The following is a 22,699-nucleotide window of genomic DNA, read 5'->3' on the forward strand; positions in this document are numbered from 1 at the left end:
CCCAACACAATCTGTTTACTAAGCATGTTAAGTAAATTGAGTCAGGTTAATCTACTTTATTAAGATGTAGAGTTATAATTGAAAGATCATGACACGATTATTAAATAGATCATATTTGAACTGAGTCATTTCATCGAATACCCTTATTTCAGTACGATACGAATTCAACACGTTAACCTGAATTGATACCCTAGTTCTTATCAACACTTTTTTTTTTTTTTTTAAGGATTATTTTGATACTTTCACAAAGGATGCCATCTACCTGGGCATTTTGTTCTGTTGTACAGTTGTACTTGTACTTCCTAGCAACAGTGCAACCCTACAAGGAAAATAGAAAATCCAACAAAGAATACATATTTGACTGCAAAGGAGCCTTTGCTATTTTTAAGAAACAAACACACACAAACACAAACAAGGGAGAGGTTTGGAATCCAACGTCAACTCAAGACAGAGTTAAAGAGACAGACATACACATAATCCCATTCCCATGGCCTCCTCCCAATCTTCGAAGTACTTGACATTGACAGCAACCATAACCTTAGCTCTCGCCACAGCTCTCTCTGCTTCCACAGCCCTGTCCTTCTATATTTGGAGGAGGAAATCTAGGAGTTTGGAATCCAAGGTGGTACAGCTCGAGAAATCCCTCAAGTCCTCCTTGGACAAATGTTGTGCTGAGAGGCAAGGCCGTATTCGAGCTCAGCAGGTTCGCTTCTTCTTTTTCTCTGATAAATTTTCATACTTTATGCAGATTTATTTTGTGGGTTAGGACTCAAAAACGAATATGGGATCATTAAAGGTGCATAATTGTAGTTTTGTATTCTTATCGTCAATAAACTCATGTGGGTCCTTCAAAAAAAAAAATTTTGTTGGAAATAATGCTGTCCAATTCAGGCAGAGATTAATGTAAATTGATAGCTATTTTGTTACAGTTTCCACTAAAATAGTTTCTGTGTTTTAATGATTTTTTTTTCCTGTTACTCTGTTTGATTAATTTCATTGTGGGAGTAATGGTATTACTTTTGTAATGCGCCACTGAGTATTCATTACTTCATGTTTCACTAGTACTTAAAAAAAATAAAAAGAACCAAAAAAAATAAAAAAACTATGTGTGTTTGAATCTTATGGAAGAATTTCTTACATGAAAACCATTTGTTGGGACTTGGGAGTGATAGTCTGTAACTCAAACAAGCTAGAGGGATCATGTTTCATCCTCCCTGGAGCTTTGCAAGATGCTATTAGTGTCAATTTTTTTTTAATTTTCTCTTTGTCATAGCTCCTACTGCCATGTCATATTCTATATGATTGATGGGATGTATGTGGTGCTTGATCTATTATGTTGGTTATGCCGGAGTTCGGGGGCTAATATCCATGCAATCATTGGGGATATCTCCGGTATTTGAGTATATGCCCTAGGCTTTTCATTGTAATTTCTTACATGTGTGTAGCCTAGGTAACATGGCGGTTTATAAATGCTAGGAAAAGTTTTAGCTCTTAACTGGTTTAGATCTATCTTCCTCCAACCCACTATGTGGCGATTGAAGATTCCATTCATGTCTAGATTTTTAGTTAAATGAATTTTTAAATGAATCATGTGAATTGTTTAAATAATACACATGGATAGTCTTATAAACCACCATGTAGTTGGTTGGAGGAGATGACTCCAAATCAGTTTAGAGCTAAACTTTGTCCTATAAGCTAATGATCTTGGTAACTCCTGTCATATCCATTTGATGAGGTCTAGGTGGAGGGTGAGTTCATGGGTTCAAGATCCATTGGGTGCGCGTGCAACTTACCAATTAAAAAATAAAAAATAAAAATTGCGGCATCATGTTTGTGATTTTCCTGTTGTTGAATATTTACATCTTTCTTTCTGTGTTGTTGATGACCCAGCAATTCTGTAACTATTTACCATTGGGCCGATTGTATCTCATTACAAGTGTTTGTTGTGCTTGGTTATGTCCTTCTGTTATTTACTGATTTCTTTTTGTAGGCATTAAGGAAGGGGCTAGCACACCCTCAGGCCAACAATTTGGAATTGTCTGCTTATCCCATGGCACCTATTGGTATCATCCAGTCATGCTACTCTACTAGGTGCTTGCAATAATATCATCAGTTATTTAAATAAACATGTCCAGCTATGAAGATTTGTATCCTTTCTTTTGTTCTTAAAGAAATTTTTTCCCCTAGGGTCGCATTTAAAGGTGGTGGAATGTGTTTGTAAAATTCTTTAAAAGCATATACATTCATTTCAATAGAAAATCAAAACTTTCTATTCCATAAATGTGGCATAAACTAAGTAGACATGCTATCATTATTCTGTGAGGAAACTGGAAATATACATGAGCGTTTTGCTAGTTTAATTGAAGGATATATTCATTTCAATAGAAAATAAGGACTTTCTAACATAAAAGGGGCATAAAATAAGTAGACATGCTATCATTATTCTGTGAGGAAACTGGATGTTCACATGAGCGCTTTGCTCCTTTTTATTCCAGAGAATAATTGTTGGCAGGAGATTAGAATGGAATTGTTTAGTATGGTTTGGATAAAATAGATTTCTTGTTGATCTCTAGAAGAGTTCAAGTTTGATCGGAAGATCTGCTATTCAGAGCCAGTAATGTTGACAGAGAATCTGAAATTAATTTTCACTTTACTGCCAGCTGCCTTATATATTCATGATAAAGTTCTTTAATGAAAACCTGTGCATTTATTGAATGTGCAATTTTTGTGTGTTATCTATGTATTTGGTAAAAGCTTAATAAACATGTCCATATAGTTATTCATGTCTTTGCTTCTTTAATGTCCCAAAAATGAATTCAGTTTTTGTTTGTGCAGGAATGGGACACCCAGGCAACCTTTACTTGTACCACTTGCTAGGGCATGTTTGATCTTTGATCCATCTCGGGTTCCTCCTGCATCCCTTGAGGGTCTTAAAGAATACTCTCATTTCTGGATTATATATGTATTTCACCTAAATACGAATCTGGAGAATTTGTGGAAGCAACCATCTAAATCAAGGTTCAAAGCAAAGGTATGTGGCTCTACCATTTAAATTCTGTTTAACAATGGTTCATGCTAATAATTGTTTCCTCTATATCTTTTTTAACTTGTATAAAAGGTTGGCTGGATGGATAGGTGAGAGTACCAAAATTGAAAGGTGGAAGGATGGGAGTCTTTGCTACACGATCTCCACATCGGCCATGCCCTATTGGACTCACCGTTGCTAAGGTAAGGTCTAATTTTACATGTGCATAGACATCTCTTGTATGCTTCAACAAAGGCAAAGATGCAAATAGTTTTCCCTAGAATGATATAAATTTAAATTTAGTTAAGAAGAGGGGAATTGAACTTTCCATAAGTATGAGATAATAAAAATTCTGTGAAAATTTGGCTCCCAACATCTCTAGGTTGGCCTTTTCAGAAATATTAATTAATGTTTAGGGTGAGCATCATTTTCTCAAACAATATTACCCGTATAATAGTAGGAAGAATTCCAGATATGCCCTTCTTACAAATTAGAGGTTTGAAATCTCATGGAGGTAGCACAAAGTCCTAAAATATCTTTCTCCATTATTTTAACCTGCCATTCTCTCTCTCTCTCTCTCTCTCACACACACACACACACACACACACACACATATTATGTATATTTTGTGTGTGTGTGTGTGTTTTTATTCTTTAAATAAGTTTCACCATGTTACATCTAATATGATTTCATTATTTTCCAATTTTTATGTGAGAAGTTGATTTTTTAAATAAAAGATGAGTATGGAAATTAAGAAGTGGAATATAATCAGTTTAATAAAGCTAGATTCTGTGTACTGTAGGTGGAGGCTGTACAAGATAATATGGTTCTTCTCTCTGGTGTGGATCTGGTTGATGGGACAGTAAGTTTTCCACTGTTTGTCTTTTCCAGCCACGCTAATTTAGATTCTGGCTCTCTTTGCTTGTTTCTTTGGTATAATTTTAAAGCAAATGCATCTACATGTGATGTTGATGATTTAAATCACAAAGCAAGCTCATTGTTTTATTTTATTCACAGCCCGTGCTTGATATCAAACCTTATCTACCATACTGTGATAGCATTGAAGGAGCAAGAGTGCCGAAGTGGGTAACGGTATTATCTCTCAAGCTCTGTAGCAACCACATACTATATGATATTAACTTTTCCTTTGAGAGTGAAAGCTATATTGAAGACTAAAATCGTCTATCTAATATTGGCTCAGAGTTTGCTTTTCTCCCTTTTTCCCCTTCCAACACCCCCCCCCCCCTCTCAGCTTTTTGTTTTTGTAATGCATTATTGGTAATTCCTTTTTGTTGTCAATTGATATTTTTGTATGCACAGGAGGACAATCTGTTAGCAGTATCTTCTGTTAGCTTCTCTGAGGACTTTCCTTACACTCTTGCTGAGTGTTGGGTTAAAGCAGTGAGTGGTTTAATGTTCTGTTTGAATTTTTTTTTTGTATTATATGATGGGATGGTTTAGAATATTCTTAACATTCTTTACTAGCATTTGGCACATTATGATATTTTTATTATTCTTTATGCTAGCATTTGGGCACATGGACTGCATGTCTGACTACCACATACAAAAAATTATATGAATTAAAATTAAAAAAAAAAAAATTGCAGCAGCTTTTCTGCATTGATTTATTATGCAGATAGGCGACGACTTGAGCTAAAATAACACAATATTTTGCAGTCAATTAGGAAATCATAGGGAAGAATTTCATACAAAAAGAAAAGGCAGAATCAGGATTTAAAATGAGATAGGACTATGTTGATCAAAAGTCATTATGGTTCCAGCAGCCACATTGGGCTAAAGAGAAGTAGCTGCATTTTAATTGCTAAGCATGTGTTAGCCGTGCTTTGGCTTGTAGTCCCAAAACAGTCACCTATTTTTTTTCAATAATATTTAAGGCACCACCATTCCTTGAATCAACCTCTCCAAAAATTGGAAGTAAGGCTATCTACCAACCGCCCCTCCCAGACCCCGCATAAGCACGAGCCTTGTGCAGTGGATATGTCTTCTTCTTTTCTTTTTCTTTTTTTATGTAAGGCACCACCATTCTCCTTTTGTATAAAATTTTCAAAAAAAAAAGGAAGAAGAAGAATACAGGATGCAAATAAGAAGAAAAACAATATAGTAGTTTTCCCTTCAAAATAAAGCATTAATTCCATTGAAATATGTGGGGCTTGAGGTAAAAGACATGCCAGGTTTACTACCATTAACATCCTCTTCCTTTTTCTTTTTTTTTTTCTTTTTTTTTTTTATAAGTAATGCTTATATATATAAAGACATGCAAGGTTTATAAGTAATGCTTATGGTCATTTCTCCACACAACCTCACTAAATGTTCTACTTATTCTGACAATAGGATAGGCACAGTCTTCAGCAATTTGCTGAAAATACATAATTGTGGAATAGATTGATATTATGATGATCGTCCAAAGTAATAAGAGAAATTAATTATTGTAGCCTGAAATTATCTTATTCTTAGGTGCGACCTAATCTCTTGTAGATATATCATCTTGCTAATTGCAGGGTAGATGTTACTGATGTTTCTACATCTCATCACTTGTCCCCATTGGTGATTTCTAGAGGTTTCTTTGACTACTTGTTTCCATCTATGAAAGGATACGTGATTGCCAGGAAAAAAAAATTAATAATAATAATTTTTTCCTTTCTCTTCTTTTCTACCATATAATAATAGACTATCAGTTGCGGTCAACTTGCGGCTTCCCAACATATACAATGTTTAAGAATTGATCAAGCGAACAGTAGCTAGAACTTTTTTCTCAGTCAAATCTACATGACACGTCTATTGATGTTACTTAGCAAATAAACCAATCACCTATTAGCCTATGGTGTGGGGGTAATAACTAAGAAATATTAGTGGTAGAGTTTGGAACTCATTGATTATTTTAATACCAATATGGACAGCATTCATCCAGTTTAGGTGCTACTTGGGGCCTGGATTTTATATTATTTGTAAATTGAAAATGGATGAAGAAAATGAGAAAAAAGAAGAAGAAGATGATTAGAAAGTTCATTAACTAAAACTCATTCAGCCTGGCTACGTGGCATGAGAAGACCTTTTTCCCCCTGAATTAGTAGATTATGTATGTACCTATGTATCTTACTTTCTTCTACTGCATCATATCAATGTAGTTAATTGGCATTATGTTTTGATATTAACCTCTGCCTTTTTATGCTTCTAATTTTTATTTAAATATTGAGATCCTTTTTTTTCCAGGAAAAGAAGTCACTTTATGCATCACCAGATGAGTTCCAAAGTTTAATAAAGCAGGTGCTTTCATGGGATATTCGGTCACTGGCTCAGAGAAATCGACCTCATGACTATCGTGTTGAGAAAGAAAATGGTATAGCATTAGGTAATACCTCTGATTCAGACAATTACCAAGATGAGAAAGCATCTACACACATAACTGATCAGGCTTCTCCTATCGGGGAAATAACTTATCACTTGAGTTTGGAAGGACTAGATGTTTCATATAGAATTGATTGCAATGGAAATGTCCTCGTTGAGAAAGTCACAATTTCATCTGATGTCCCAGACAATCATCGAAAGCGCTGCAATTACGCAGTATGGAGTGACAAACTTAGGTGTCATAAAGGTCTTTGAGACCCGATGTTGTTTCATTACCTAGAATTCTTTTTGTCAACTTCCTAACAAGTTTGATTTCCAAATATTTTTGTGAAATAAGTGGCTACCCAAGCAATTTATAGCTGAATGCAAGGCCTGGGAACAGCATTTTGGTTATATTATTGGCCACAGTTTTATTTTCATTCTAATTTCAATTATTAGAAGCTGGGAGCCTGGGACATCATCAATTTGCGCAGCAAAGAAGCTTTTGTGTTGGGCTGCGTTTATTGGTTCTAAGCTTTCTTTTTTCTTTGAGTGCTGCTTCATTGTTTTTATTTTTATTTTTATTTTTTTGGTCTAGCTGTATCATTGTTCTTGTGAAGACCTATACTAGTATCCATTGGAGAGTAGGGTCGAGTTCATGTGGCGCAGGACGGAGGTGATGATTTAACTATTCTCTGGGATGACAATGTGGAGCTCTATGTTACCAGCTACTCCCAAACAGGCAACAGCACATTGATGCCTCGATGGAATGCTCACTTTGATACATTCAGAAGGAAAGTATATTTGGATGCCATTTACAAGTGCCACCCACATGACCTAAGTTTCCAAGTTTCACCATTCACATTAAATCCTTAGACTACTATATTTGGAGTTATAAAAAATTTAGTTTTAAAATATTATCAACTCCCTATTAACTTTATTTTTTCTCACTTTCTTACATTTATCTTTTCAATATTGTTCCTTACACAATTTTAACCGCATAATAAATTACTTTCATTTTTAACTATTTAATGATGAAAATGGTTGTGATAAAATAATAATAATTCTTTTTTAAAGGTAGAATGTAATTTGGGTGGGAATTTCCATTTGGGTACTTACACAATTGTCTAAAGCCCCCAAGTGCAGGGGAGAGCTCTATAGTCTGTCCTAATGTACAATATTTTTATATGGCAATTTTAAACAAATTCTATTGCAATCTTAAACTATGGTATCTCATAGCCATTTTTAAAAAGTAGGATGTAATTTGGGTGGGGCTTTTCATTTGGGTACTTAAGCAATTGTCTAAGTCCTCCAAGTGGAGGGAAGAGGTTCATGGTTTGTCCTATTGTATAATATCATTTTTATATGGCAATTTTAGACAAACTATATTGCAATCTTAAAGACTTAAACTATTGTATTTCAAATCCATTTTTTAACGAAAGTATGTAACTTGGGTAGGGCTTTCCATTTGGGTACTTACGCAGCTGTCTAAGTCTCCCAAGTGGAGGGGAGAGATCCATAGTTTGTCCTATTGCACAATATCATTTTTATATGGCAATTTTAAACAAACTATATTGCAATCATAAACTATTGTCTCTCATATCCAGTTTTCTTGAAAAAGTGGTTCATGTTTTAGTTAAAAAAAAGAAAGAAACATTTTGCTTTCTTATATATATATTGGTGAGTATCGTTCATCCATGATCCAACTACACTAATCAACCCATGAAGGACTCTTCCTGTTCCATCTCATAGTGTACAACCAAGATTGTCCAATTGAGAAGTGGCCAAAGATAGAAAGATGAGAACCTAGTATGGAAAGGTGCGGTTTCTCAAACCGATGTCTATGATTCTTGCTTCACCAACCCACCATCTCTAGTCATGGAAAATTATTAGGTACTCCTGGAGTACCATTAATGCATACTTCCTCTTTCACATAAATAGTGAGTCTTACCATGAATTTAATTAGTGAGACCCACCATTCATAAGAAAGAAGGGAGTATGCATTTATGATACTCCGGGAGTACACAATAATTTTCCGTCCAGTCATAGGCATAAATCTCGAGATTCTACCATTCCATTAATGCCACAACACCCATTACACCACAACTCCAATAAATTGAGGAAATAAAAGATCATTTGCAGTGAGGGTCGTCAATGGGCCGGGTCAGGCTGGCCCGGCTCATTTTTACTTGGCCTAGGGGCACAATGGGCTGGGCATAATGGGCTATTAACTAGTGAATGGGTTGAGTCGGGCTAGGTTGAAAGAGAAAACCCTAGCCCACGACCCTGCTCATGGACAATGCCCATTTTGTCTTTAACGAGCTAGGCTACTGGGTTGAGCCTAATGGGCTACCTATAGGATTGTGTTAGCATATTATTTTATTATTTTTATAAATAAATAATCAATTTTTTTTATAAGGGAATAATCAATCTATTTTTTTAAAGGAAAGAATGAAAAAAATTTAATACTTAATTACAATTTTTTCTATAGTCAAATCTATTTAATTTTTTCTTTTGTTAATGGAAACTTATTTAAATTTTTTTATTAAGTCTTCAAATAGTTTTTTTTTTTAATCTTTAATAAAAAAATATCAAATGGTTAATTCAAATTTGCTAGACTACTAGAAAAATATATATTTAGTAAACTAAGTTTAGCATAATTACTTTAAGTATCTTAATGGTTAAGAGAGTTCTCTTAAGAAATTCCTTTATAATATTTCAAGATCAATTTTTCATACACCTCTTATAGCTTTTTGTTATAAATTCTAAGTTATTGGACTGGGTAACGGGTTTGGCCAACAAGCTGGGCTACTGGGCTAGCCCACCGGGTACCCATGGGCATAAAAACTAGCCCACGGCCTAACCCACTAGCCAGTGGGCTATCCATGGGTCAGTAACAATGGGCCAGACCGCCCATTAGCTCGATGGGCTGCCAAGTTTCTGGGTTGGGCCGTGGGCCATGAGCTATTTGACGACCAAATATGTATGAAACCTCTCTCTCTCTCTCTCTCTCTCTCTCTCTCTCTCTCTCTCTCCAAATTATTCATTCTTTTTTTTTTCTCTTTCCCCTAAACTTATTCTCAATGATCAGATATTAGATAAATAAATTCATTTTATTTATTTCTATATATTATGCTTTATATATTTAATTGTCTACAAACACATATGGAAATTGTGTCAAACTTCCTCTCCCATTTGTACAAGTCTACATGCTTAATTCGTATTAACCAATCCAACACTTCCAATAGTATTTACTATATACTGTCTTTTCATTTGTTACTGTCATTCTTTACCTCCAATTTGTGTTGTTTATAACTCTTTTTTTAAAGGAAAAATTATATTTTTAATTAAGGGAATTTAAAACTAAACCCCTCACATTCAAAAGTTTAAAATTAAACCCTAGACTTTAAAGAAAGGTTTCAATTTAAATCATAAACTCATTAAGTTATTAATGAAAAACACTTATACAAAATAACATTGTGTAGTTTAGAATTTAGAGTAAAATGTGTTCATATATAGTAGACACATTTGTTCATCATATGCTACTGTTTGATTTGAAACTTGTGAAAATATGAGGTTTAATTTGAAATTGATTCCTAAACTATGATATTTAAACTATAATATACTCAACTAATAAAGCACATTAACAGAGAATCAATCCAGGTTTCATTTGCTTGCTGGATTAGCATACATTAAGATTGGATACGTTTAGTATAAACATAAAGTTTAGGATTTTTTCATATCGTGGAGAAAGCATATTATAATTCCATGGATGGATCCGCAGAACTTGTTCCAACTAAAAACAACATTGGACACTGAGATTAGGGTCAAATGCTTCGAGATTAAAACAAAGAACATTGGACAAAGTTGACCTTTCGAAAGTTTGAATCAACATTCAACTGTTTGGAAATTAAATTGGTGGGCCCCACAAACGAACCAACGGTCATCAACCGCGTGGACTACTATAGCCGACCCTGGTCTCATGCCCATCATGAATGAAGGCATAGATAGGGTATATTCAACACGCTACATATTCTATATTCTTCTTTATTAATTGCCCTCTTTTGCCGCCAAAATTACTAGAGAACCATTTCCCCCTTCTTAACGTGTGTTTGGGATCCGTTATCATGGGATTGACGAATTCAATTTCCATGGACGAGATCAGCATTGTCGAAGAGGTCATTCTTGGAGACGAGCCCATCAAATGTCCACATCATTGACGAAGATATCCAAACCATTTAATATAGTCAATATGTTTCGGACGGTTACAAAAACAGCTGTACAGACCATTGAACGCCTATTGAAGTTCACATTACAGAGCCTAAGGTGTTACTAAAAGAGGCATTAAAACCACAATAACTACCACAACGACTAGAGGTTGTAAAAAGATATATATAAGATCCTCACAAGCGCCAGCACAAGTTACATAGACACACTGAGAAATACTACTTGTTTTTTTTTTACCATATCGTTTTATTCTTTCCTTATAATAACTTTGGCATCGGAGACGTTGTGGCAAACACCACACCGATGACTACACTAAGGGAGCAACTTCGTTGATTCCATCTCTGTGGAAACAAGGGTTTGGTTTCATCTGGACGCATTCCCTGTGATTGACGAGCTTGTGCTTCATCATTTTGGCGCCGTCTGTGGGAACTTGACATTTTCGTACTCATATTCGAAAACGTAGGTCCTACCAACTTCAATATTCAGATGGAGTCCAACCAGGATATAACAGCCTTAGCTCAGCAAGTCCAAGTTCTTGCGGCCACCGTTGAAGAGCTCGCTGGGCAGAATCAGGAGATGAGGCTGTGGCTTTAACAGGAGGAGAACCGGTCCAAAGCCAGCCAGGAGGATGAAGGAGATAGCCATGGAAGAAGTGACTGCCGAAGGCCCACTACTCCAAACGAACAGAACTCTGATCTCCTTTGAGAAATGAGGAAGGAGATGGACGAGCTAAGGAATGCCATCAAGGAGAAGACGGATCGGAGCCTAGATAGAATGGTCAAGGCAACAGACTCTCCTTTCACTGCAGCGGTCTTGGAATGCCCAGTGTTGTCGAAATTTCGGTTGCCTCAGTTTGAGCCGTTTGACGAGCTTAAGGACCCCCAAGACCACCTCAACACCTTCAAGACGACCTTAGGCCTCCAACAGCCCCTTAACGAAATACTGTGTTGTTCCTTCCTTACTACTCTTAAAAGAGCTGTAAGGGAATGGTTCACGAAGTTGCCAACTTCGTCCATAGACAGCTTCAAACAGTTAATCAACTCCATTCTGCGCCACTTCGTCGGAGGACAAAGTCCTAAAAGGCCAGTGAACCACCTACTCATTATTAGGCAAGGGGAGAAAGAAACCTTGTGGTCGTATGTGAAACGCTTTACTTGGGAAACCCTGGAGGTAGACGACGCTGACGAAAAGGTGCAGTTGAAGAGCTCACCAGGCAGAATCAAGAGATGAGGCTGTGGCTTCAACAGGAGGAGAACCGGTCTAAAGCCGGCCAGGAGGATGAATGAGATATCCATGGAAGAAGTGACCGCCGAAGGCCCACTACTCGAAACGAACAGAACTCTAATCTCCTTCGAGAAATGAGGAAGGAGATGGACGAGCTGAGAAATGCCATCAAGGAGAAGACGCATCAGAGCCTAGATAGAATGGTCAGGGCAACAGACTCTCCTTTCACTGCAGCGGTCTTGGAACGCCCAATGCCGTCGAAATTTCGATTGCTTTAGCTTGAGCCGTTTGATGGGCTTAAGGACTCCCAAGACCACCTCAACACCTTCAAGACGACCTTAGGCCTCCAACAGTCCCCTGACGAAATACTGTGTCGCTCTTTCCCTACTACTCTTAAAGGAGCTGCAAGGGAATGGTTCACGAAGTTGCCAACTTCATCCATCGACAACTTCAAACAGTTAAGCAGCGCCTTTCTGCGCCACTTCATTGGAGGACAACGTTCTAAAAGGCCAGCGGACCACCTACTCACTATTAGGCAAGGGGAGAAAGAAACCTTGCGGTCGTATGTGAAACGCTTTACTCGGGAAACCGTGGAGTTAGACGACGCTAACGACAAGGTACAGTTGACGACCTTTAAGGCAGGGCTGAAGTCTAGAGAATTTGTGGTTTCGCTTGCAAAGAATCCACCTAAGACGATGGCAGAAATGCTTTTGAAGGCACAAAAGTATATGAATGCTGAAGATGCGTTAGCAGCCATAATGGACGAAGAAAAGCCAAGAAAAGAGGGAAGGAAGGAAGACGATCGTAGAGGACAAAAAAAGGAACGCCCAGGATGTCGAAACAGTGACGGAGATAAACGGAAGGATGAAAAAGCTCCTCGAACGGTAAAATTCACCCCCTAATTATGCCTGTTGACAAAATTTTGACACAGATTAAGGATGACCACTACCTCAAGTGGCCGAGACCATTACATTCATCCCCTAATGTCTGAGACAAGAAGAAGTACTGCCGAGTTCACACGGATCATGGTCACTATATAGAAGACTGCCGAGATCTAAAGGAGCAGATAGAGGAGTTGATACAGAAAGGAAAACTGCAAAAGTATGTGAAGAAAGGGGAATCTAGCAGGTTCAGGGACGATAACAAAAACCAGCGTGAGCCCTTGCCCAGAGACGAAGATAATACATCCCAACCTCCACAGAATGTGATTGGAGAGATAAAGACGATCATAGGGGGACCATTCACAGGAGGATCATTTAAATCCCTCAAGAAAGTATATTAGAGGTAAATGAACAACGACTACATGATACTCCCATTTAAGCAGAGACGGATGTACCAAGACATGTCCTTCAACGAGGAAGATGCCAGGGGAGTGAAGCAGCCTTATAATGATCCTTTAGTCATAATGCTTACAATAAAAGGGTTCAACACCAAGAGGGTCCTTGTGGACAATGGTAGCTTCGCAAACATCATCTATGTTCCCACTTTTTAGCAGTCGAAGCTAGATCTAGGAAGGTTGCGTCCTTTTGACTCCCCTCTCGTCAGTTTCAGTGGAGACAAAGTATATCCCAAGGGCATAGTGACATTGACAGTAACAGTGAACCTACCCGAGGCAGTTGACCCGTTAGTTAGACTTCTTAGTGGTAGACTGCCCCTTGTCTTACAATGTGATCATTATAAGGCCCACGCTCAATCGATGGAAGTCAGCCACGTCCACCTACTACCTAAAAGTAAAATTCCTAATGGAGAACGATGTCGGCAAGGTGAAAGGAGACCAAGTCCTAGCTAGAGAGTGTTACCAAGTCGTGTTGGCAGCAAAGGAGAATCATAACTGGACAATCGAGGAGAAGGAAGAAGACAAAATAGAAACTCTAGAGACCGTGAAATTGGTCAAAAGAGAGGCAACAAAGACAACAAGGATAGGGACGACACTGAGTCCAGAAATGAGAGCAGGGCTCGTCCAGTTTCTTAAAGAAAACCTGGACGTCTTTGCGTGAAGTCATGAAGACATACCAGGCATATCTCCAAAAGTCATTCAGCATAAGCTGAATGTAGATTCAGAAAGAAAACCCGTCCAGCAAAAATGACATGTCTTCGCCCCAGAACGAAACAAAGCAATCACAGACGAAGTTTACTATCCTGAGTGGTAGGCTTCATTCGAGAAGTTTACTATCCTAAGTGGACTTCATGGACTTGAACAAAGCCTGCCCAAAAGATAGTTTTCCACTACCAAGGATGGACCAGCGAGTGGATTCTACAGCTAAGCATAAGTTACTGACGTTCATGAATGCTTTCTTGGGATATAATAAAATAAAAATGGCTAAAGAAGATCAAGAAAAAACTACTTTCAACACAAGTCAAGGGCTTTATTGCTATAAGGTAATGCCCTTCGGACTAAAGAATGCAGGAGCAACCTACCAGAAGTTAGTGAACAAAATGTTCAGCAAGCAGATTGGCAGAAACATGGAGGTGTACGTAGATGACATGCTCGTTAAAAGTAGAGAAGAACTTGCCCATCTGGACGACTTGAAGGAGACGTTTGCTACCTTTAGGCAGTACCAGATGAAGTTGAATCTCAGCAAGTGTGCCTTTGGCGTGGCCTCAGGAAATTTCTTGGGATTCATGGTGTCCCAAAAAGGAATAGAAGCAAACCCGGAGAAGGTGCAGGCCATACTCAACATGACATCACCCAAGACTGTCAAAGAAGTCCAAAAGCTCACAGGTTGGATTGCTGCACTCAGTAGGTTCGTCTCTAAAGCGACGGACAAATGCTTGCCATTCTTTAAGACGTTGAAGCAGGCATTCGCCTGGACTGACGAGTGTGAGGCAGCGTTTCAAGAACTTAAGCGTTACCTGAGTAGTCCACCCCTCTTGAGTTCGTCCAAGGAAGGAGAAAACTTATATTTGTATCTGGCAGTATCAACCTCCGCCGTGAGCACAGCTCTGATTTGAGAAGAGGACAAGAAGTAACTCCCAGTCTACTACGTCAGTTAAGCTTTCCAAAGTGCTGAAGCAAAGTACCCGAGGATTGAAAAGATTGCATTCGCATTAATAGTAGCTTAGCGCAAACTACGACCATATTTTTAGGCGAACCCTATTCTCATAATGACGGATCAACCTATCAGGAAATCCATGAACAAACCTGAAGCAGTAGGAAGAATGGTCCAGTGGGCAATCGAACTTAGCTAGTTTGACATTGAGTACCATCCCAAGACAGCCATTAAGGCGCAAGCCTTGGTGAACTTCATCGCCGAATTCACCGTACCAGACGAAAACGGCCTCATCGACGAAACAGAACGGTGGATAGTTCAGATTGATGGTTCGTCAACCCAAAGGAGGGGGGGAGTAGGGGTCGTCATAACCACTTCTGACAGAGAAATACTCAAATACGGAGTTCAACTGAGATTCTCGGCCACTAATAATGAGGTCGAGTACGAAGGAATACTGACGGTATTAAGACTCGGGAAGGCACTCAGAGCTAAGAACTTGCTAGTCCAGAGTGATTCAAAGCTGGTGATAGGGCAGATTAAAGAAGAATATGAAGCAAAGGAGGAAAGAATGCAGAAACACCTCAGGCTGACGAAGCATCTGGTTCAGGAATTTGACAAGGTGGAATTTGTGCAGATCCCCAGAAGTCAGAACTTTTTAGCAGATGAAGTCACAAAGCTGGCATTGTCAGAAGAAGAAACAGTGAGTACGAGTTTGGTGAGGGAAATCCAGAAACGCCCCAGCGTTGAGGAAATCTCAGCATTGGCAATCCAGAGCAAAGGAAGTTGGATGACACCAATCATATCCTTTCTCCAGGATTGACACCTCCCTCAAGACATCGAGGAAGCTGGGAAGGTCAAGAAGAGGGCCGCCAGGTTCACGATCTTGAACGATGCACTACACAAGTGAGGATTTTCCATGCCTTACCTAAAGTGTGTGGACGAAGAAGAAGCCAAATACATCCTAGAAGAGATCCATAAAGGAGTTTGCGGAGACCATGCAGGCCTAGATCATTGGTAAGTAAAGTTATCAAGACAGGTTATTTCTGGCCTATAATGCAGGGAGATGCAAGGGAACTCGTCAAGAAATGTGACAAGTGCCAAAGGTTTAGGAATGTCCAACACCTTCCAGCCAAAAGGTTGACGACGATATCCTCCCCCTGGCCCTTAGCGCAATGGGGAGTTGACATCGTCGGCCCGTTACCTCAAGGTAAAGGACAAGTAAAATTCCTACTAGCCGCTATTGATTACTTCACGAAGTGGGTCGAAACAGAGGCAGCAACCATCATTGAAGCCAGAATCCATAATTTCGTATGGAAGAACATCATTTGCAGGTTTGGGATTCCACGAACAATCATATCAGATAATGGGCGGCAGTTCGACAGTCAAAACTTTAAGTACTTCTGTTCAGGCCTAGGAATCAAGAACCAGTTCTTGTTCCCGGGACATCCACAGGCGAATGGACAGATGGAGGTGACAAATCGGACACTACTCAAGATTATCAAGACCAAATTGGACGATGCTAAGGGCGCTTGGCCTACAAAACCACAGCAAGAACCCCAACAGGAGAAACCCCTTTAAAACTTACCTATGACACTAAGGCAGTAATCCCGGTCGAAGTAGGAATAACCAACATCAGGCGAGCGACGTACCACGAAGACAATAATGACCACCAGCTACGAGTCAACCTTGATTGCTTAGACGAAGTAAGAGAGAAGGCCTCCAATAAGATGACAAAGTACCAACAGAAGATGGCCGAGTACTACAATAAGAGAGTGAAGCTCAGACGACTCGACATAGGAGACCTCGTTCTGTGCAAGGTCACCCCAACAACTAGAGACTCTACCCAAGGAAAGCTCAGCCCCGCATAGGAGGGACCCTACCGGGTCGTCCATTACTCCAGACAAGGAAGTTATCATGATTGTACGCATCCTAAAAAGCAATAAAAGAACTATTCAACTAATGTTTTATTGAGTGTAGATGGGAATCTCAAAAAATGTCTAAGTAATAAGATTCCGCCTAGACAGATGTAAATTACTGACGAAGCCAAAAGACTGACAAGATCCCTAAAAGGGTGTAAGTCAAAAAAAATCTCAAAAAATGGCTAAGTAATAAGATTCCGCTTAGACGGATGTAAATTACTGACGAAGCCAAAAGACTGACAAGATCCTTAAAAGGGTGTAAGTCACAACAAATCTCCAAAAATGGCTAAGTACTAAGATTCCACCTAGACGGATGTAAGTTACTGACGAAGCCAAAAGACTGACAAGATCCCTAAAAGGGTGTAAGTCACAACAAATCTCAAAAAACGGCTAAGTAATAAGATTCCGCCTAGACGGATGTAAGTTACTGATGAAGCCAAAAGACTGACAAGATCCCTAAAAGGGTGTAAGTCACAACAAATCTCAAAAAATGGCTAAGTAATAAAAAAGCACGTACGAAAGAAAGCATCTTTTGAAAAAGACTTGGGCTAAATCTGAGTCCCCAAACGGGAACAAATTGTTGATGAAGAAAAGAAAGATCACAACTGAAAGTTCTCTGCTAAAGTATTGACGCAAAAAGGAAAATAAAGCACAAACAAGTAAGTATGCTATTATCAATTTAAACTTAAGCCCAAAAACAGCGGGCACCATTGTTTCTTCCTTTTCAATTAAGGCCTATAAACGCTGGGACGAAGATATTGTTCTTAAAATAAGCTTAGAAAAGGCCTAAAACATAAGGGGCACCCAAAAAAAAAAAAATAGAGAGAAGAATTTTCTAGTAAGTTCAGGAATCGGCAGCGGCGTCATCTCTGGTAAGGGCACTCTCAGGAACATCACCTTCTGGAGCTGAGGACTGAGCAGCTTCGTCAACTACCATCTCTTTGTCCACCTCTTCCAAATCTAAGTTCTCCAAGATCACTCCGGTGGGATGCTTGATGAGGTACCTCCTTAGAAGCTCAAAACCCTTGAAATACCAGTTGAAGAGAACGGTATTAAACTTGCCAGTCTACTGGAAAGCCTCAACAACATCAGCAGCAATAGTTTTGATCCTTTCCTTGGCACCTAGAAGTTGTTCGTCTTTCTCCAGGGTTAGTTGACGCTCAGCTCTAAGGTCGTAACCCAAGGTCTTGACTTTCTCCTTTAAAGTGGTGGACTCGTCCATAGAATTGATGAGTTTCTTCTTCAGTGTCGAATTCTCCACCTCCAAAGTCTCCATCCTGGATACCAGAGACGCCACCTTAGCCTTTTGAGTAAGGTACTCAGAGGTAATATGAAGGCTCTCCCCTAACACCTGAAAGGAAAATTGAAGCTGTAAATGCAATGAAAAGGAAGAGGAACGAAACTAAAAGTTGCATGAGCTCTTTACCTAAACAAATTTATGGACATGACGAGTTGCAACCTCATTGAAAGGCACGCCGGAGAAGACCTTCAAGTCCTTAGTAGTGACGATCCCGTGTGCCCTTTCCACCGCCAGCCTCTCATCATCCCAGACGGAAGACGAGCGAGAATCAACATTCTCCTTCCCTTTGTCAGATAAGCGCGGCCTTTTTGAAACAGGAGTGGGGATCTCCTCCATCTAGGTGGCAGGAGATGCTGTCCTCATCGTTTTAGTGCCTGAAACGATAGGAGTATCGGAGGCAGTTAGAGTGACGAAGGGGCCCTTCTCGGTGATGCGCACCGTCCTCTTCTCGAGGATGGACAGTGGCTCGTCCTTTTTTGACCTCATTTTTGCATACAAATCTTTGTCAAACTTGGTCGTCATTTCTGCAAGAAGGAAGGAACTTGTTAAAAAAAAAAAATCAAGGTTTCGTAAGAATCAGCACTGACGAACTTGACACTTACTCTTTTGTTTCTTTTTTTCCTCAATATCGAGGTTGCGCAGGACGAAGGCGGCAGGCTTTGGGCCAAAACAATAGAAGGAGAGGGTCCTCGGGTTCACCAAGTCGTCCTAATCTTCAATCGTCTTCGCGTACGCGATCGCTTTCTTCACCTGCTCCTTGTACCTACTCTGAAGCTTGGGTCGTCTCTTAACTGTGCAAAACAAGCAACAAAAGAGTTAGCGACTATAAAAGTAAACGTAGTAAATCTCAAATGACAAGAGGAAATAATGACGCACCTAAGGTTGGGGTTCCCCACCGACGAAGTAACCTCGAAAGATCACCCCAAACCCCACCGGAGGGAGTCTTAAAGTCATCCCCAGACACAAAGAAAAACCTGGACTTCCAATACCTAAAAGACGAAGGTAAACCCCTGACGACCCTGGTCCTTCTCTCCTAGGGCACCAATTCATAGTACTTGTATTCCTTGGACTCTTTCAAGTGATACAGATAGACGAGCTCGTCTACTGTAAGCATGCCTTCGTCCGTAGCGGCCAACCATATCCCCATACAGCTGATCACTATCCTCCATGAATTGGGCATAAGTTGCCGAGGAGCAATACCTAAATGGTCTAGCAGCTCCATTATGAATGGGTGGACAGGAAATCTCAACCCACAGATGAAGGCAGACTCATGAAAGCATAGCTCCCCAGGAAAGAAATGACAAGCCCGATCCCTATCAGTAGGCAGGTGAACCCTAACTTGATCTGGGAACTGGAATCTGTTCTTAAATCTACCCAATGTATCAGCGTCTAACCCACACACCTCCTCAAGAGCATGAAAAGCCCTAACCTCTCGAAAGGTAGAGACGGCAGTATCATCCTCCGTTGGGTCACCACTAGACAATAGCCCAGTCTCGAGTTCACTAGACCTAACCTCAGACATTATTTCCTGCTCTTTCACTAGACTCTCGAACCAATCAATCGATTGACGAAGCAAAGGCAACAGATCGGCCAAGGCAACGCTCAGGCTGTTGCCCTCAAAAACAAAATTCTCGAAGTATGGGAAAATTCCTAAAGACCCCCCTAAACGCGCAAAAAGAAAAGAAATCAAAGGGCAAGCTATCCTAACCTCAGAGCCACTAACCATGGAAAAACCAAAAGAACCAAGGAGAAAGATAAAGTCCTAAAATCCCAGAAACAAACGTGAAAGAAGAGGGAAAGGAAATCAGAAATTTAGCACGGTGTACGTCTATAAGGGAGAAGAATCAAAAGAAGAGATGGAAGACATACCTTAAAACGGAAAATATGGGAAGCTCCGCCACGCACCAGCCTGGAGGAAAATCACAAAGGGGGAGCAGAGGAGAAAACACCCAGAGCAATGATTGGGAACTTGAAAAGGTAAAAAGAAAGGATGAGGAGAGGAAAAGTTTAAAAACCAAAGCCCAAGAAACTGAAATTCAGCGGGTAACTCAAAGGTCATGCAACTGGAGCATTAACTCTAGCAGTCAAATTGAGCCACGTTAATATGGAGCGAAATCCCAAGAGTCATATACAGTCCGTGGACCTTTCAAATTCTATGATCGTCACTAACACTTCATGACAACCACAGAATCCGGGGGCAACTGATGGGATTGACGAATTCAACTTCCATGGACGAGATCAGCATTGTCGAAGAGGTCATTCCTGTAGACAAGCCCATCAAATGTCCACATCATTGACGAAGATATCCAAACCATTTAATACAGGCAATAATGTCTCGGACGGTTACAAAAACAGCTGTACAGATTGTTGAACGCATATTGAAGTCCACATTACAGAGCCTAAGGTGTTACTAAAAGAGACATTAAAGCCACAATAAATACCACAATGACTAGAGGTTGTAAAAACATATATATAAGATCCTCACAAGCGCCAGCACAAGGTACATAGACACACTCAGAAATACTACTTGTTTTTTTTTACCATAGCGCTTTATTCTTTACTTATAATAACTTTGGCATCGGAGACGTTGTGGTAGACACCACACTGATGACCACACTAAGGGAACAACTTCGTCGAATCCATCTCTGCGGAAACTAGGGTTTGGCTTCATCTGGACACATTCACTGTGACTGACGAGCTTGTGTTTCATCACGTTAATTTGCTGAAATTGAATTTTTTTATAAAAAGTACTGTAAATAAAAGTAAAAGTTAGTTGAAATAGTACAATAAGACTCATGAATAGTACCAAAAAGTGTAGTGGGGTCTATGAATAGTAGCAAAAATAATCTGAATAATAAAATAAGGTGGCATTTTAATTTGGAGTCAAATACACACTTAGTTGCCACAAGAGAGAGAAAAAAAAAACCTTGCATGCGCTCATATTTGTTAAATTTTTTTTCTGGGGGTGTATGAATAATAATATATAGTTGGTTTATGAACACAATCATGCTTACACCTACTTTTGTAATTTTTAAACATGTGTGATCATGAGTGATCAAGATAAAGTCGTAGATTGCATAAGGCATAAAATATCAACGGCTACTTATAGTCGCATCGACCACTTTTCCAAAATACTTACATCATATTATTTATTTTAAAATTTATTTCATTAAAATATCAATTTTTTTGATTTTTTTAATTGTTTATTTCTCTTCGTATGTGACAACAATCACCCACTCTTTTCCTGCATTTTTGGAATATGCAAAGAAATAATAAAAATTTGAATGCACAGCAATGCTTGTGTATACTTGCACAAGCACTTTAGTAAAAATAGATAAGCTTTTGTGGATTATTTTTGGTGCTGGTTGGGAAAAATTTGGCCCCCATATATATATATATATATATATATTTGCCTTTTTTGCAAGAATTAAATGCTGAGTGTTCTTTACTTAGCAAGTGTGAAATTAATAAATTAGATGCATGAATGATTGTGTATCTTGAATTATTCATTGATATAGACAGAGAATTAGATGTCACGAGCTTCCTCTTTATTGTGCATGTGATTGCAAGAAGTAGAAAAATGAACACAAGCTCATGGGCATTGCGTGGTCAAGATGAAACAGCTAGCGATTCCCTGCATCAATCTTCTTAATAATAAAAGCAACAAAAAATGAGGAGAAGGGGAAAAGAATATATAACGTTGAGCACGAGGGGGAAACCAATAGAAGAGTGTCTGACAAGTGACTAACATTTTTATGTCTGCTGTACCTGCCAGGCTGCCACTATGATATGCATTAGTCCCGTAGTATGATAGATTCATAGAACTACACCCACCACCACAAAGTTATTTCTTTCTTTCTTGAGCCACAAATCAAATCACACCTATTGAATTGCTCTCTTTCCCGGAATTTAAACACAATAATGAAGTCTGTGTGCCTTGATAGATACATCACTTACCTTTTCATAGTGGAACTTCCATGTCAAAAAATATATATAAATTTTTAACGTTTCAGATCTCTTGAGGTACAAATATATTTTTCTTTTTGGATTAAAAATGTATTTTTATTTAATAAATAAAATAAATTGAGGATAATATATTGATCTAATTAAACGCACACACACACTAAGTAAATCTTAGTTAACATTGTCGCTTTCACACATTTTTATTGATAGGTTAGGGAAGCTTCTATACTACTAGATATGATGCAACTTGGTGCATATATGCAGCATGCCTTGATTCTGAAATGTGAAAAATATTACGTGCTTTGAGAGTCGTTTTAGATAATAAATGAGAATGCACGGATTGTAACTGCTTGTTTTCAAATTTCAGTTAGGAATGAACTCATCTACTTGTGTGTGTGGTTTTTTTTTTTTTTTTTTTGGGAGTACAACTTGCGTGAGTTGTCATTTAAATTAATACATCTGAAACATGCCAAAATGCAAGTTACAATATCAAGTATTTATTATTTATATATAAATTATTAATACTTCTTTTAAAAAAGAATAATTATCTTTTAGCAAGTTATATAAGATACATATTGGCTGGCAAGTCTAAAAAAATGAATATTGAAAAGCATACTATCAAAGTAAAACTATAGATAAAATAACCATCAACAATATCCCCAAAAGAACCAAATTCAACAAAGAGGGAGAATGAAAGGTATATATT

At 38.8% G+C, this 22,699-nt stretch overlaps 1 protein-coding gene across 1 annotated transcript; it reads left to right on the plus strand.

Annotated features, from left to right (window-relative positions):
* The first annotated feature begins 349 nt into the window (after positions 1-349).
* On the plus strand, positions 350-7,285 carry LOC142639321 (uncharacterized). Its single transcript, XM_075813525.1, has 8 exons — positions 350-703; positions 1,991-2,091; positions 2,836-3,031; positions 3,136-3,228; positions 3,828-3,887; positions 4,043-4,117; positions 4,346-4,426; positions 6,257-7,285. Exons 1-8 carry the CDS (start codon positions 488-490, stop codon positions 6,644-6,646), a joined length of 1,212 nt encoding a protein of 403 aa, XP_075669640.1. The 5' UTR covers positions 350-487; the 3' UTR covers positions 6,647-7,285.
* The last annotated feature ends 15,414 nt before the right edge of the window (positions 7,286-22,699 follow it).

This window comes from Castanea sativa, chromosome 1, assembly GCF_040712315.1.
Source record: "Castanea sativa cultivar Marrone di Chiusa Pesio chromosome 1, ASM4071231v1".
NCBI classification, from domain to species: domain Eukaryota; kingdom Viridiplantae; phylum Streptophyta; class Magnoliopsida; order Fagales; family Fagaceae; genus Castanea; species Castanea sativa.

Coding starts and splice junctions, on each gene's coding strand:
- LOC142639321 (XM_075813525.1), top strand. CDS start 488: ATGGCCTCCTCCCAATCTTCGAAGTACTTGACATTGACAGCAACCATA. Junction 2,092..2,835: donor CAGTCATGCTACTCTACTAG/GTGCTTGCAATA, acceptor TTGTTTGTGCAG/GAATGGGACACCCAGGCAAC. Junction 4,427..6,256: donor CTGAGTGTTGGGTTAAAGCA/GTGAGTGGTTTA, acceptor TTTTTTTTCCAG/GAAAAGAAGTCACTTTATGC.